Source organism: Gorilla gorilla, chromosome 15 (genome assembly GCF_029281585.2).
Source record: "Gorilla gorilla gorilla isolate KB3781 chromosome 15, NHGRI_mGorGor1-v2.1_pri, whole genome shotgun sequence".
Taxonomy (NCBI): Eukaryota; Metazoa; Chordata; class Mammalia; order Primates; family Hominidae; genus Gorilla; species Gorilla gorilla.
The window spans coordinates 120560805-120578005 of record NC_073239.2 but is presented as its reverse complement, the minus strand read 5'-3'; the positions used below and the strand labels follow the sequence as shown (position 1 = coordinate 120578005).

At 49.0% G+C, this 17201-nt stretch overlaps 1 protein-coding gene across 3 annotated transcripts in view; it reads right to left on the bottom strand.

Annotated features, from left to right (window-relative positions):
* Positions 1–6722: 6722 nt before the first annotated feature.
* Positions 6723–17201, bottom strand: part of COA8 (cytochrome c oxidase assembly factor 8) — a 28396-nt gene continuing 17917 nt past the window's right edge. For 2 of the 3 annotated variants that reach the window (XM_063698216.1, XM_004055761.4), the window contains 2 exons: positions 10277–10367; positions 6723–7441 (listed from right to left, as the gene is read on the bottom strand). In XM_063698216.1, the coding sequence (XP_063554286.1) occupies positions 7336–7441; positions 10277–10367 (197 nt within the window). In that variant the 3' untranslated portion in view covers positions 6723–7335. The remainder of the gene's footprint in view (positions 7442–10276; positions 10368–17201) is intronic. The other variant, XM_055361670.2, reaches the window with a different exon arrangement.

The following is a 17201-nucleotide window of genomic DNA, read 5'->3' as shown; positions in this document are numbered from 1 at the left end:
GGATAACGGGTGTGAGCCACCGTGTCCAGACTTTTTTTTTTTTTGAGATGGAGTCTCGCTCGTCACCAGGCTGGAGTGCAGTGGCTCGATCAAGGTTCACTGCAAACTCTGCCTCCCGGATTCAAGCGATTCTTCTGCCTCAGCCTCCCGAGTAGCTGTGACTACAGATGTGCGCCACCACACCCAGCTAATTTTTGTATTTTTAGTAGAGACAGGGTTTCACCATGTTGGCCAGGATGGTCTTGATCTCTTGACCTTGTGATCTGCCTGCAGTGGCCTCCCAAAGTATTGGGATTACAGGCATAAACCACTGTGCCAGGCTTTTTTTTTTTTTTTTTTTTTTTTTTTGAGACAGAGTCTCTCTCTGTTTCCCAGGCTGGAGTGCAGTGGCGCAATCTCAGCTCACTACCACCTCTGGCTCCCAGGTTCAAGTGATTCTCCTGCCTCAGCCACCCAAGTAGCTGGGATTACAGGTACCCACCACCACGCCTGGCTAATTTTTGTATTTTTCGTAGAGATGGGGTTTCACCATGTTGGCCAGGCTGGTCTCCGACTCCTGACCTCAGGTGATCCACCTGCCTCAGACTCCTAAAAGTGCTGGGATTACAGGCATGAGCCACCTTGCCTGGCCAGAGTTCTGTAAATCACTGAGGCTTGTCCAGAGCACTGAGGCGCACAGAGCAGGAGCACCTTTCCAGCCAGGGGAGACTGCGGTTTCACAGGGGAGCCATGTCTTTGTGCAGTGGGGAGTGGTTGTGAGGGCATTCTAGGCCACACCTGAGGCTCCAGATAGATGAGGCCAGGTAGGGAGTATGACAGGTGACTTGAAGGGCTCCTGTAATTGTATGTACATCCCTACTTGAAATTTCATGTCTTGGCTGGGAGCAGTGGCTCATGCCTGTAATCCCAGCATTTTGAGAGGATGAGGTGGGAAGATTGCTTAAGCCCAGGAATTCGAGACCAGCCTGGGCAACATAGTGAAACCGTCTCTACAAAAAGTATAAAAATTAGCTTGGTGTGGTGGCCAGTGCCTGTACTCCCAGTTACTCAGGAGGCTGAGGCAGGAGGATCGCTTGAACCTGGGAGGCAGAGGTTGCAGTGAGTGGAGAGTGCGCCACTGTACTCCAGCTTGGGGGACAGAGTGAGACCCTGTCTCAAAAAAAAAAGAAATTTCATGTCTTAAAACTTGGCTACTAATTTCACAGTGCTTTCATTGTGACATAGCAAGAAATCATTTTTATTAATGAGCACTCAGATGTAATTGCTGGACCTTGTGAGTAGAGAGGCTTCTGCAATTGAAAGTTAAGAATAGGCTGGGCACGGTGGCTCAAGCCTGTAATCCCAGCACTTTGGGAGGCCGAGGCAGGCGGATCATGAGGTCAGGAGTTTGAGACCAGCCTGGCCCATATGGTGAAACACTGTCTCTACTAAAAACACAAAAATTAGCTGTTGGTGGTAGCGCGCACCTGTAGTCCCAGCTACTCGGGAGGCTGAGGTAGAAGAATCGCTTGAACCCAGCAGGTGGAGGTTGCAGTGAGCCAAGATCATGCCACTGCACTCCAGCCTGGGGACAGAGCGAGACTCGGTCTCAAAAAAAAAAAAAAAGAATATAATTGAAATCTATGATTAACTGGGAATGTAAACATGAGTCAGATCAGCTGATTCTGTAAAACATTCTGGTGGGGTCTACATTATGTGGCTGGCTTTTTTCTCTTACTTTAAATCCTGCTAGTCTGTGCAGGGGGAGCAACAATGAACTACCAACATCGGCGCCCTTGCTTCCAGCAGAGCAGGTGCTCAGTATTTCTCGGCTGAATAAACGTTGACAGATTTTAACCATTCCCCACATCTCCTCCCTTCAAACGCTTGCAGCCTATAGATGAGGGAGCAACCAGAACAGCTGGTCGGCAGGTGGGACCGGCTGGAGGGGTGCGGCCCACATCCACCAGGAGGCAGGGGTGGCTCAGCCTCGCTCTCAGCCATCCATGACAAAAGCTGACCCACTGCAGAGCATGCACCACCAGAGGAAGATACTCTGGAAAGGAATGAAGGCGCTGTAGCACACCGTTCAGAAGGGATCTATGTTAAAAGGCAAAAAAAGTAATGCAAGCATGGGGGAGCCTGAGAGGGAATCTAATAAGACTCTGGGAAGGCGAACCCAGTGGGCCACGGGGAGGAAAATGCCAGCAGCACCCAGACCCCAAACTCTACTGGCTGCCTCCCAATAAGGGGGCTTTCAGAACAGGAACCTCCAGCCTCACCTTCAGGAAAATTAATTATGGATTTAGAAAGGAAGCCTATTCCTTTGTCATCTACTCCTTCCTATGCTGCTCCGATTTCCTAACCAGACACACTGTTACAATTTTAACTTTAAAAATCTCAGCAGAATAGAGCTATTTTTTGTTTCTGTTTTTTGTTTGTTTGTTTGATTGTGTTTTGAGACGGAGTCTCGCTCTGACGCCCAGGCAGGAGTGCAGTCGTGCGATCTCGGCTCACTGCAACCTCTGCCTCCTGGGGTCAAGCGATTCTCCTACCTCAGTCTCCTGAGTAGATGGGGTTACAGGCATGCGCCACCATGGCCCAGCTAATTTTTGTATTTTTAGTAGAGACGGGGTTTCACCACACTGGCCAGGCTGGTCTCGAACTCCTGACCTCGTGCGGGGGTCACGCCAAAGTGCTGGGATTACAGGCGTGAGCCACTGCACCCGGCCTTGTTCTGTTTTTCTTAAAAAAACAAACAAAAAACAACAACAACAACAAAAAAATGCTGGTAGCAAAAATAAAAATAAAAAAAATCAGCAAACAGAAAACTGTCATACAATCTGCCAGGAGTTGCGTGGTTTCTCCATTAATCAGAAGTCTAAAATACTCCTTGCAAATGTACAGAACAAAGGGCCTTCTGTGGCTCACTCCTCTGCTGGGGGCGGAAGGCTCAGCGTGTGCCTGAGGCACAAAGGCTTGGAAGCAGCCACTTCCCCGTGCTGGAAGCAGACTAAAGGGCTTGTCAGAAAACAGCTCTCAAGCTTTGTCCTCCTAGGCACAAAAGATCGAAGCAGGGTAGCACTGCTGCCCCAAGGCAAGGCTTCTCCGTAGCCCTGATGCAATTCCGCTTCCTTTAAAGAGCAGCATGTGTGTGGGCAGGCCCGGGTCCTCCAGCTGCAGCTCCTAAAGATGCTCCCCACACGGCGGCCTTTCCCTGGGGAGGTTTTTTTTTTGAAGATGCTTCTATTAATCATTATAACTCCAGCATTTGTGCAGAGCAAACGCTGTACCTGACACCAACTGGAGCCCTGCTGGGGGCTCTGCCAGAGCTACGGGATGGCATCAAGGGAGCTGAGGCTTGCAGGCAGGTGCAGCTTCCTGTACATTATTAGGATTAAATAAAAACAAGGAAGGCCGGGCTCGGTGGCTCACACCTGTAATCCCAGCACTTTGGGAGGCTGAAGCGGGCAGATCACCTGAGGTCAGGAGTTTGAGACCAGCCTGGCCAACGTGGTGAAACCCCATCTCTACTAAAAATACAGAAATTAGCCAGGCGTGGTGGTACACACCTGTAATCCCAGCTACTCTGGAGGTTGAGGCAGGAGAATCGCTTGAACCCGGGAGGTGAAGCCTGCAGTGAGCAGAGATCATGCCACTGCACTCCAGCCTGAGTGACAGACAGAGACTCCGTGTCAAAACAAAACAGAAAGAGGAAAAGGCATTAGATATCCTGTTTTCACTGACCTGAGATAGCCCTCGTGAGTCCTGCTGAACTTCTGATAGCCACACCCGGCTCCTTTTTTTGGGTGAATATGAGGAGGTAAAAAATCAGTTTCTACAAAGACCACCCAACACACAAAGTGGGAGAAAGAGACTCAATTTTATTTTGCTTTTAAACTCCAAATTAAAATATTTAAAATATTTGGAATTTTAACAAACATGCATTTTGTGGGAAAAGTGGTATAAAACACATCACTGGGCTGGTCGCGGTGGCTCACGCCTGTAATCACAACACTTTGGGAGGCTGAGGTGGGCAGGTTGTGAGGTCAAGCGATCAAGACCATCCTGGCCAACATGGTGAAACCCTGTCGCTACTAAAAATACAAAAACTGGCTGGGTGTGTTGGCATGTACCTGTAGTCCCAGCTACTTGGGAGGCTGAGACAGGAGAATCGCTTGCACCTGGGAGGCAGAGGTTGCAGTGAGCTGAGATCGCGCCACTGCACTCCAGCCTGGGCGAACAAGCAAGACACCGTCTCAAAAAACAACAACAACAACAAAACCAAAAACCCACATCACTGAGATAAGCTTTATTTTGTAAATATTTAAAAGCCCACAGAAATACTTTATTTGAATATGGCTGTTACAATTATATTAACCTAATTTAAAAAAAACTTGAGCATACAAATTTTTGGGTTAATCTTTTTTTTTTTTTTTTGGAGAGAGAGTTTTGCTTGTCACCCAGGCTGGAGTGAGTGGCGCGATCTCGGCTCACTGCAACCTCTGCCTCCCAGGTTCAAGCAATTCTCCTGCCTCAGCCTCCTGAGTAGCTGGGATGACAGGCGCCTGCCACAACACCCGGATAATTTTTGTATTTTTAGTAGAGACAGGGTTTCACCATGTTGGCCAGGCTGGTCTCGAACTCCTGACCTCAGGTGATCCGCCCTCCTAAAGTGCTGGGATTACAGGCATGAGCCACCACACCCGGCTGGATAATCTTTTTTTTTTTTTTTTTTTTAAGATGGAGTCTTGCTCTGTCACCCAGGCTGGAGTGCAGTGGTGCGATCTCGGCTCACTGAAACCTCTGCCTCCCGGGTTCAAGTGATTCTCCTACCTCAGCCTCCCGAGTAGCTGAGACTACAGGCACGCGCCAACATGCTCAGCTAATATTTGTATTTTTAGTAGAGCTGGGGTTACACCATGTTGGCCAGGATGGTCTTGATCTCTCTACCTCGTGATCCGCCAGCCTCGGCCTCCCAAAGTGCTGAGATTACAGGCGTGAGCCACTGCACCAGGCCAATCTTTTTTTTTTCTTGAGATGGAGTCTTGCTTTGCCACCCAAGCTGGAGTGCAGTGGTACTGTCTCAGCTCACTGCAACCTCTGCCTCCCAGGTTCAAGCAATTCTCCTGCCTCAGCCTCCCAAGTAGCTGGGACTATAGGCATGTGCCACCATGCCTGGCTAATTTTTATATTTTTAGTAGAGATGAAGTTTCACCATGTTGGCCAGGCTGGTCTCAAACTCCTGACCTCAAGTGATCCACCCACTCGGCCTCCCAAAGTGCTAGGATTACAGGCGTGAGCCACTGTGCCAGGCCTAGAATAATCTTTTTTTTTTTTTTTTTGAGACAGAGTCTCGCTTTGTCGTCAGGCTGGAGTGCAGTGGCGCAATCTTGGCTCACTGCAACCTCTGCCTGCGGGGTTCAAGTGATTCTCGTGCCTCAGCCTCCCGAGTAGCTGGGATTACAGGCACGCGCCACCACACCCAGCTAATTTTTGCATTTTTAGTAGAAACGGGGTTTCACCATGTTGGGCAGGATGGTCTCGATCTCCTGACCTCGTGATCTGCCCACCTCGGCCTCCCAAAGTGCTGGGATTATAGGCGTGAGCCACCGCACCCGGCCAGAATAATCTTAATTACAATTTATTTGTGACCAAAAGTCATATCACAATCATTTAATTTTTTTTTTTTTGAGACGTGAGTATTGCTCTGTCGCCCAGGCTGGAGTGCAGTGGCGCGATCTCGGCTCACTGCAACCTCCACCTACTGGGTTCATGCTATTCTCCTGCCTCAGCCTCCCAAGGAGCTGGGATTACAGGCACCCTCCACCTCCCGGGTTCATGCTATTCTCCCGCCTCAGCTTCCCAAGGAGCTGGGACTACAGGCACCCTCCACCTCCCGGGTTCATGCTATTCTCCCGCCTCAGCTTCCCAAGGAGCTGGGACTACAGGCACCCTCCACCTCCCGGGTTCATGCTATTCTCCCGCCTCAGCTTCCCAAGGAGCTGGGACTACAGGCACCCTCCATCATGCCTGGCTAATTTTTGTAGACAGGGTTTCACCATGTTTGGCCAGGCTGGTCTTGAACTGACCTCAGGTGATCCGCCCACCTTGGCCACCCAAAGTGCTGAGATTACAGGCGTGAGCCAGTGCGCCCGGCCTTTTTTATTATTTTTAAATTTTTATTTGAGACAGGGTCTGGCTCTGTTGCCTAGTGGTGGGATCTTGGCTTAGTGCAGCCTGGACCTCACTGGCTCAATCATTCCTCGAAGCTCAGCCTCCTGAGTAGCTGGGACTACAGGCGCATGCTACCACACCCAGCTAATTTTTGCATGTTTTGTAGAGGCAGGGTTTCGCCATGTTGCCCAAACTGGTTTGAACTCCTGAGCTCAAGTGATTTGCTTGCCTTGGCCTCCCAAATTGTTGGGATTACAGGTATGAGCCACCACGCCTGGCCATTTAACCTTCGTGTTTAAGAAAAGAGGAAAATAGTGCTGCTGTTTCTTGTTAATTTGCTTATAGCACTGAAGAATCTACTAACATAGTTAATACCAAGAATCAAGTTAAACTTTTTGGCATGCAATAAAATTGCATTTGCTTTCATGTCCTCACACCGCACTGCATTCAGGACACAGCCTGTGAGGACCCACCCGCTGACGACTCACAGTGAGGGTGGTGCTGACCCCACGGCCAGCACACCGATCGCCTGGCAGTCAGCTTCCACATCATTCCCACCAGCAGACTTTTTTTTTCCAGTAAAACTTTATTAATTATTATTATTTTTCGATACAGAGTCTCGTTTGGTCTTCCAGGCTGGAGTGCAGTGGTGTGATCTTGGATCACTGCAACCTCTGCCTCCTGGGTTCAAGCGTCGCATGCCTCAGCCTCCAGAGCAGCTGGGATTACAGGTGCGTGCCACCACACCCAGCTAATTTTTTGTAGAGACAGGGTTTTGCCATGTTGTCCAGGCTGATCTTGAACTCCTGATCTCAAGTGATCCACCCGCCTCAGCCTCCCAAAGTGCTGGGATTACAGGTGTGAGCCACCGTGCCTGGCCAATATTTTTAAATAGTTCTGTTTTGAACTGGTATAATTCAAAACACAGGAAACGGGCACCCAGTGCTTGGGCTTTATTTGACAGCATGTCCGTGACAACAAGCTGGCCTAGAGCCCACATCAGCAGGCAGGCAGCCCACAGTGCCCCAGGACCTACCCTGCCCCCAAACAGGCCATGGGGCCCCTTAGGAAGATGTGGGGCTTCTTGAGATCAGCTCCAGTTTTTCTCAGAGCCCCTGTGAAAGGAGCTCCATCTGCTTCCTGTGGAAACCTGGACTCTGGCTGGGTCAGAGTGGACTCCTAGTTGCTCCTCTTCTTTTGTTTCTGTTTAAGCTTGTTCCAAATCCTTTCCAGGGCTACTTTTCCCATGAAGAAGGTGATGGCAAAATTGCGCTTGTACCAATCTCTGTAGAGAAACAGAGGATGCACAGGTGACACGGTGGCAGGGACTGAGGCTTGGTGCCCTGGCCCAGAAGTGGCTCTCAGTTGAGGATGAGTTCAACTGACCAGGCCTCAACTGCTTTGCCCTTTCCCCGCCCTTGTTGAAGCTAAACTATTCATAGAGGCCTGCCTCTCCTCAGGCTGAGAGTGAGGCCCACTGGCGACGCCTGGAGTCCTCCCCAGCCTTGTTTCTGGAGGCCGCCACCATCCTCCTTTGGTGTTTTTTTTTTTTGAGACGGAGTCTCGGTCTGTCGCCCAGGCTGGAGTGCTGTGGCGCGATCTCGGCTCACTGCAAGCTCCGCCTCCCGGGTTCGCGCCATTCTCCTGCCTCAGCCTCCCGAGTAGCTGGGACTACAGGCGCCCGCCACCACGCCTGGCTAATTTTTTGTATTTTTTTTTTAGTAGAGACAGGGTTTCACCGTGTTAGCCAGGATGGTCTCGATCTCCTGACCTCATGACCCACCTGCCTCAACCTCCCAAAGTTCTGGGATTACAGGTGTGAGCCACCGCACCCGGCCCCTCCTTTGGAGTTTTTTTTTTTGTTTTTTCATCTTGCTTAGTTGTCCAGGCTGGAGTACAGTGGCACAATCTTGGCTCATTGCAACCTCTGCCTCCTGGGTTCAAGTAATTCTTCTGCCTCAGCCTCTTAAGTACTCCTTTGATTTTTGCTAAAAGATCCAAGAGAGCCCTTGGAAACCCCAGGCCTCCCGAGCTGGCAGCATTTTAGGGATGTGATGGGCCACGACCACTCTGGAGGCATGGCAGGACAGAAAGTTCCTCTCCACCTGCAAACCACCTTTACATCTCCACCTACTTAAGCAATGCTGTCATGAGGAGCAGTGCCCAAAGTAAATAAGCGCTTCCAGGAGAAGAAAACCGGTAGCCCATGGGGATTACAGTTCTTCAAGGAAAAGCCATGTTCCATTTCACTAATACAGACGACCTGATTCTATGACATGTAAAAGCAAGCTACACTTCTGCTGTTGCCACAGGGAAGGCAGGGGCAGGAAGTGGTGGTGGGGGCCAGGCTCCTCTAAGGCCTGATCTTGGGTAAGGCTGGTCCTCTTCACCCGAGTGCCACAGAGAAAACATGAAGCCCATCAGAGACTGTGCCCAGTGCAAACAAGCTACGTGTCCAAAGACCAGGGAAAGATTATACTCACTTGTTTGAATGACTTAACTAATTCAGAGTAATACATGACAACCTTAGAAATGGAATCCAGATATTTCAGGACTAATCTTTAGGTCAGACTGTCCCTCACTGAGTCCATCCAGCCTTTGACTGTATCTATATTCTCTTTTTTTATTAGGGTCTCACTCTGTAGCCCAGGCTGGAGTGCAGTAGCGGGATCTCGGCTCACTGCAACCTCCACCTCCTGGGCTCAAGGGATCCTCCTGCCTCAGCCTCCTGTAGCTGGGATTACAGGCACACACTACCACACCGAGCTAATTTTTGTATTTTTTGTAGAGACAGGGTTTTGTCATGTTGTCCAGGCTGGTCTCAAACTCCTGGGCTCAAGCAATCCATCTGCCTTGGCCTCCCAAAGTGCTGGGAGTACAGGTGTGAGCTACCGTGCCTGGCCCATGTCGACATTCTTGAAGTCTGGCTTCACCTGCCCATCAGGCTTTGTAACTCTGTAACTGTTTATATATATATATATATATATATATATATATTTTTTTTTTTTTTTTTTTTTTTTTTTTTAATTACTTACTTATTTATTGAGACAGGGTCTTACTCTGTCTGCCACCCAGGCTGGAATGCAGTGGCTGGATCTCGGCTCACTGTAGCCTTAACCTCCCAGGCTCAAGTGGTCCTCCTAGCTCAAGCCTTTCACTATGTTGCCCAGACTGGTCTTGAACTCCTGGACTCAAGTGATCTACCCACCTTGGCCTCCCAAAGTCATGGGATTACAGGTGTGAGCCACCATATCCAACCTACAAATATTTTAAAGCAAATCTCAGATATCATGTCCTATTAATTTCACCTGTAAATATAGGTCATTATTATCTGTAACCAGCTAAAACCCTTTTTTTTTGAGATGGAGTTTTGTTCTCATTGCCCAGGCTGGAGTGCAATGGCACAATCTCAGCTCACCGCAACCTCCACCTTCCACGTTCAAGCGATTCTCCTGACTCAGCCTCCCGAGCAGCTGGGATTACAGGCATGTGCCACCACGCCCGGCTAATTTTGTATTTTTAGTAGAGACAGGGTTTCTCCATGTTGGTCAGGCTGGTCTTGAACTCCTGACCTCAGGTGATCTGTCCACCTTAGCCTCCTAAAGTGCTGGGATTACAGGTGTGAACCACCACACCCGACCTAAAAAAATTGGTATCTTTTTAAGCCACTGCAGTCAGTTAAAAAATAAAGTTGATAGGCCAGGCGCAGTGGTTCACGCCTGTAATCCCAGCACTTTGGGAGGCCAAGGCAGGCGGATCACGAGGTCAGGAGATTGAGACCATCCTGGCTAACACGGTGAAACCCTGTCTCTACTGAAAATACAAAAAATTAGCCAGGCGTGCTGGCGGGTGCCTGTAGTCCCAGCTACTCAGGAGGCTGAGGCAGGAGAATGGCGTGAACCTGGGAGGTGGAGCTTGCAGTGAGCGGAGATTGCGCCACTGCACTCCAGCCTGGGCGAGAGAGCGAAACTCCGTCTCAAAAAAGAAAAAAAAAAGTTGATAAAGTCTTGCAACTTCTACCTCTGATATAAACGTGAATGTTGTTAAATTCAGGTAAGAAAACACTCCTACCTAATCTGGATGTGCTATTCAAATTTTCAGGAAAAGAGTAAACACCTACCTGTTATAATACATGTGCTTCTGAAAATTTTTACTTAAAAATTCCTTGTAGAAGTCCGCCATTTCTTCTGCATTCAGTGTTGCTTTCTGACCTGAAAGGTAATTTCAGCTTAAACATTAAGACTTAAGGAGAAAGGATAAACAAAAAACTATTAGAGCTAATAAATGAGTTCAGCAAGCTTGCAGGATATATACAAGACCAATATGCAAACATCAATTGTATTTCTATACACTAGCAATGAACAGTCTGAAAATGAAATCAAGAAAACAATTCTACTTATGATAGCATCAAAAATAATAAAAGACTTAGGAATAAATTTGAGAGGAGACGTGTAAGATGTGTACACTGAAAAATACAAAATAGGCTAGGTGCAGTGGGTCACGCCTATAATCCCAGCACTTTGGGAGGCCAAGGTGGGAGGATCACTTGAGGTCAGGAGTTCATGACCAGCATGGCCAACATGGTGAAACCCCATCTCTACTAAAAATACAAGTATTAGCCAGATGTGGTGACTCAAGCCTGTAATCCTAGCACTTTGGGAGGCCGAGGCAGGTGGATCACCTGAGGTCAAGAGTTTGAGACCAGCTGGGCCAACATGGTGAAACCCCGTCTCTACTAAAAATACGGGGGCTGGTGGGGGGTGGCAGAGGTTACAATAAGCCCAGATCATGCCACTTCACTCCAGCCTGGGCAAAAGAGTGAAACTCTGAATCAAAAAAAAAAAAAAAAAAAAGGGCCAGGCGTGGTAGCTCATGCCTGTAATCCCAGCACTTTGGGAGGCCGGGCTGGGCCGATCAGAAGATCAAGAGATAGAGACCATTCTGGCCAACATGGTAAAACCTCATCTCTACTAAAAATACAAAAATTAGCTGGGTGTGGTGATGCACGTCTGTAGTCCCAGCTGCTTGGGAAGCTGAGGCAGGAGGATCACTTGGGACCAGGAGTTCAAGACCAGCCTGGGCAACATAATAAGACCTCATCTCTCCAAAAAATAAAAAAATTAGCTAGGTATGGTGGTACATGCCTGTAGTCTTAGCTACTCAAGAGGCCGGGGAAGGAGGGTCACCTGAGCCCAGGAGTTCAAGGTTGCAGTGAGCCATGATCATACCACTGCACTCCAGCCTGGGCAACAGAGCCAGACCCTGTCTCGTTAAAAAAAAAAAAAAAAAAAAAAAAAAAGGCCAGGTGCAGTGGCTCACGCCTATAATCTCAGCACTTTGGGAGGCTGAGGTGGGTGGATCACCTGAGGTCAGGAGTTCGAGACCAGCCTGGCCAACGTGCTGAAACACCGTCTCTACTAAAAATACAAAAATTAGCCGGGCATGGTAGCAGGCACCTGTAATCCCAGCTACTCAGGAGGCTGAGGTAGGAGAATTGCTTGAACTCAGGAGGTGGAGGTTGCAATGAGCCGAGATCGTGCCATTGCACTCCAGCCTGGGCAACAACAGCGAAATTCCGTCTCCAAAAACAAAAAAACAAAACAAAACAAAAAAAACAACAAAAAAGGGCCGGGCCGGGCACTGTGGCTCACGCCTGTAATCCCAGCACTTTGGGAGGCTGAGGCAAGTGGATCACAAGGTGAGGAGATCGAGACCATCCTGGCCAACATGGTGAAACCCCATCCCTACTAAAAGTACAAAAATTAGCCAGGTGTAGTGGCGCGTGTCTGTAGTCCCAGTTACTCGGGAGGCTGAGGCAGGAGAATTGCTTGAACCCGGGAGGTGGAGGCTGCAGTGAGCCGAGATCACACCACTGCACTCCAGCCTGGCGACAGAGCGAGACTCTGTTTCAAACAAAAAAAAAAAAAAAGAGAAAAAACCTATAGAACGGGAGAAAAACATTTGCTAATCATCCATCTAATAAGGGTCTAGTATCGAGAATATGTAAATAACTTTTTTTTTTTTTTTGAGACAGAGTTTCGCTTTTGTCGCCCAGGCTGGAGTGCAATGGCACGATCTCGGCTCACCACAACCTCCACCTGCCAGGTTCAAGCAATTCTCCTGCCTCAGCCTCCCGAGTAGCTGGGATTACAGGTATGCGCCACCATGCCCAGCTAATTTTTTGTAATTTTAGTAGAGACAGGTTTCTCCATGTTGGTCAGGCTGGTCTCGAACTCCCAACCTCAGGTGATCCACCCGCCTTGGCCTCCCAAAGTGCTGGTATTACAGGCGTGAGCCACCGCGCCTGGCCAAGAACTCTTTTATCTCAGCAACAAAAAGACAAATCATCCTATTTATTTATTTATTTAGAGACAGAGTCTTGCTCTGTCACCCAGGCTGGAGTGCAGTGGCGCAATCTCGGCTCACTGCAACCTCTGCCTTCTGGGTTCAAGCGATTCTCCTGCCTCAGCCTCCTGAGTAGCTGGGATTACAGGCATGCACCACCATGCCTGGCTAATTTTTGTATTTCTGGTAGAGATGGGGTTTCACCACATCGGTCAGACTGGTCTTGAACTCCTGACTTCGTGATCCGCCCGCCTTGGCCTCCCAGAGTGCTGGGATTACAGGAGTGAGCCACCGCACCTGGCTAAATCATCCACTTTTAAAATGGGCAAAGGATTTAAACAGGAATTTCTCCAAAAAAGATACACGAATAACCAACAAGCACATGACAAGATGCTCAACACCATGGGAAATCAGAAAGACAAAGGCATGCCACATCACGCCCGCTAGGATAGCTATTACTAAACACAGACAATAACAAGTGTTGACAAGGATGTAGAGAAATTAGAACTCTCATACATTGCTGGTGGAAATAAAAAAATAGGTCAGGCCACTCTGAAAAACAGCTTTGTAATTCCTGAAAAAGTTAAACACAGAGTTCGTGATCATAAGACCCATGTGGCATTATAGAGAGAGATTTGGTCTTTGTCCCCTGTTCCTGGCACAGAGCTCCTAAAACCTCAGAATCTCCTGAGTGATGAAGGGTGATAGCAGCTGCTCCTGTTCGAATGGGGCAGCTCTGGTGGGCTCCTGTGCAGCTTCGGGATGGGGGCCGGAAAGACCAAGCCTTGACTGGAAGCTCAAAACTTTTAGTTTTGGGGAAAGGAGAGGGAGTAGAGATTGAGCTAATTACCAACGGCCAATGATTTAATCAACCATGCCTACCTCATGAGACCTCCATAAAAATCCCTAAACCATGGGGTTCAGAGAGCATCTGGGCTACTGAACATATCGAGGTGCTGGGAGGCCAGGCACGGTGGCTCACGCCTGTTATCCCAGTGCTTTGTGGGGCCGAGGGAGGGTTGCTTGAGCCCAGGAGGCTGACGCTGCAGTGAGCCATGATCATGCCACTGCACTCAGTCTGGGCGACAGAGTGAGACCTGCTCAAACAAACAAACAAACAAACAAAAGGTGCTGGGAGGATGGCATGCCCAGAGAGGGCGCAGGGGCTCCGCATGCCCCCATACCTCGCCATGTGCATCTCTGCTATCTGGCTGTCCCTGAGTTGTATCCTTTATAATAAACCGCTAAGAGTAAGTAAAACACCTTTCTGAATGTTGTGATCCATTCTAGCAAATTATCAATCCTGAGGAGGGGGTCACAGTCTGATTTATAGCCTGTCAGGCAGAGGGACAAGTGGCCCAGGACTGGCAGCCGGCAAAGGATTTAAACAGGAATTTATCCAAAGAGAAAGACTGCCTCAGTGGAGGCAATCATGTGGGACTGGGTCTTTAACCTGTGGCATCAGACATGAACTCCAAGTAGACAGTGTCAGAATTGAACTGAATTGCTGGACACCTATAGCTGGTGTCGAAGAGTTGGAGAAGTGGAATTAGAGAAGACACCAGGTATTTGGTCTCAGGAGGAAAAAAGACTCTTTTTTTTTTTTTTTTTTTTTTTTTGAGATGGAGTCTTGCTCTGTCACCCAGGCTGCAGTGCAATGGCGCAATCTCGGCTCACTGCAACCTCCACCTCCCGGGTTCCAGCGAATTCTCCTGCTTCAGCCTCCCGAGTAGCTGGGATTACAGGTGCCCGCCACCACACCCAGCTAATTTTTTGTATTTTTAGTAGAGATGGGGTTTCACCATGTTGGCCAGGCTGGTCATGAACTCCTGACCTCAAGTGGTCCGCCCACCTCAGCCTCCCAAAGAGCTGGGATTACAGGTGTGAGCCACCATGCCAGGCCAGAAAGACTCTTAACTCAGCAGTTCACCTGTAGGTATACACAGGATTATTCACAGTAGCATAACTCATAATAGCCAAAGGGTAGAAATAATCCAAATGTTCATCAACTAGTAAGTGGATAAACAAAACATGGTATATCCGTATAGAATATTATACGGCCGTTAAAAAAATCTCCAAAGTGCTAATACATGAGACAATATAAATAAATCTTGAAAACATTATGAACCTAAGTGAAAAAAGGCAGACACAAAAGACCACATATTGTGTGATTCCATTTATCTGGAAATGTTCAGAATAGGCAAATCCAGAGATATAAAGTCGGCTGCCGGGGTTAGGTGAGGCAGGAATTGAGACTGGCTAATGGGTGTGGGGTTTCTTCTTGAGGTGATGAAAATGTTCAGAATTAGTGATGTAGTTGTACAATCTTGTGACTACTAAAAGCCATGGAATTATACAGTTTAAAAGGGTGAATTTAGGCAGGGCACGACAAGGAGACTCCATCTCAAAAAAAAAAAAAAAAAAAAGCAGGGTGAATTTTATGGTATGTGAATCGTATCTAAAGGTCACAGCATAATTTATTTTCTTCACAAGTGATTACGACCCAGGCAGGTATCTCTACCATACACAGTGAGTGACGGGTTTCATCACGCACACTCCTGCCGATTCTGCGGAGGAACTGGGAGCCACCGCTACACGGGAATGAAATGTGTCCTAACTTGAATGCATCCTAGGTTAACAGCCTGCCCATTCGGTCCCGGCCTGACTACTCCATCCCCGCGTGCTGGTGGGGCTGTTTACACGTGAGGACCCGCGCCGCTTGCCTCTGTGGCACTCCCAGGGCGGTGGCCACGCTCAGGCTCACCCACACGCAAGAGAGGTAGGAAGGCCACACGGCAGGACCCACAGCCCGTTACAGGGAGTGGCAGGGCTGCCCTGAAGTAGGGTCCCCAAAGCAGCCCAGGGGACAGTCTCATGCCCCCCAGCTATGGCTCAGGGACCAGGGAATGAAACCACATCCAGGGTGGCGGGTGCAGGAGGAGCACTCTGACTTAGAAGCCCCAGTCCCCGAACAGGAAATGAGGTCTCTTGTAAGAGCGCTGGGCTCTGGCTCAGGGGCCCCTGCATCTCCAGCACTTCCCATGCGGAGGCGCGGAGGCCGTGCTCAGCTCCTACCCGGGGTGCTCGCTACCCTCCCCGGCAGACTGCCTTTCCCTGAAGGTGCCACCTCCAGCAGAGCGCATACCACCCTGTGGCACAGCTAATGCTGATGCTCCGGCCCAAGGGGGAGTGGGCAAAGTGGCCAAAGGCATGATTCCACCCCCCCTCCACAGAGCAGGGAGGGTGTCTGGCAACCCCTTTATTCCCACAGACAGAAACAAACACTCAGACGGCACGGCACAAGCACGGCTGTCCCCTAGCCACACGGCAGACAGGATAGGAGCCACGTGTCCTCTGGCCGCCCGGGCAGGTCTAGTGCCACCGGAATGAAGAACAGTTTAACTCTACAGCCCCCTGCTCTGCTTTTCCCTTCAGTTCTGCCATTTCCTACGTCATCTGGGGCTACTTCATTTTCTTCTGTGCCTCGGTTTACTCAACTGTGTAAGGGAGATGGCGGCAGCACAGCCGTCCCCTCCATCCATGGTTTTGCTTTCCATGGTTTCAGTTACCCGAGGTAAAGTGGGGTCTGAAAATATTAAATGGAAAATTCCAGAAATGAACAAGTCATAAGTTTTGAACTGCATGCTGTTCTGAGTAGTGTGATGAAACCTCCCAAGGTCCTGATCCGACCAGCCCAGGAGGCGACTCCTCCCTCTGTCCAGCACCTCCACAGTGTAGACACGCCCCACTCGTTAGTCACTCAGCAGCCATCTCGGTGATCAGATCCACTGTCGTCGTACAGCAGTGCTTGTGTCTGAGTAACCCTTATTTACTTGGTAATGGTCGCAAAATACAAGATTAGAGATGCTGGTATATTGTTACACTTGTTCTATTTTATTAGTTATCATTGCTAGTCTCTCATGCCTAATTTATAAACTTTATCATAGCTAAAAATGAAAAGTTGTCCCTTGGTATCGATAGGAGGTTGGTTCCAGGACTCCTACAGATACCAACATTTCAGGATGCTCAAATCCTTTATATAAAATGGTGTAATAGGCTGGGCGCGGTGGCTCACACCTGTAATCCCAGCACTTTGGGAGGCCAAGACGGGCGGATCCCCTGAGGTTGGGAGTTCCAGAACAGCCTGACCAAAATGGAGAAACTCCATCCCTACTAAAAATACATAAAAATTAGCCGGGCGTGGTGGCACATGCCTGTAATGCCAGCTACTCAGGAGGCTGAGGCAGAATTCCTTGAACCAAGGAGGCGGAGCTTGCAGTGAGCCGAGATCGCGCCACTGCACTCCAGCCTGGGCAACAGAGCGAGACTCCGTCTCAAAAAAAAAAAAAAAAAAAAAACAAAAAACAAACAAACAAACAAAAACAACAGGCCAGGGATAGTGGCTCACGCCTGTAATCCCAGCACTTTGGGAGGCTGAGGTGGGTGGATCTGAGGTGAAGAGATTGAGACCATCCTGGCCAACATGGGAAACCTCATCTCTACTAAAAATACAAAAAAAATTAGCTTGGTGTGGTAGCACACACCTGTAGTCCCAGCTACTCAGGAGGCTGAGGCAGGAGGATTGCTTGAACCCGGGAGGTGGAGGTTGCAGTGAGCCAAGATAGGGCCACTGCACTCCAGCCTGGCGACAGAGCGAGACTCCGCTTCAAAAAACAAAAAAAACCACAAAAAACAAAAAT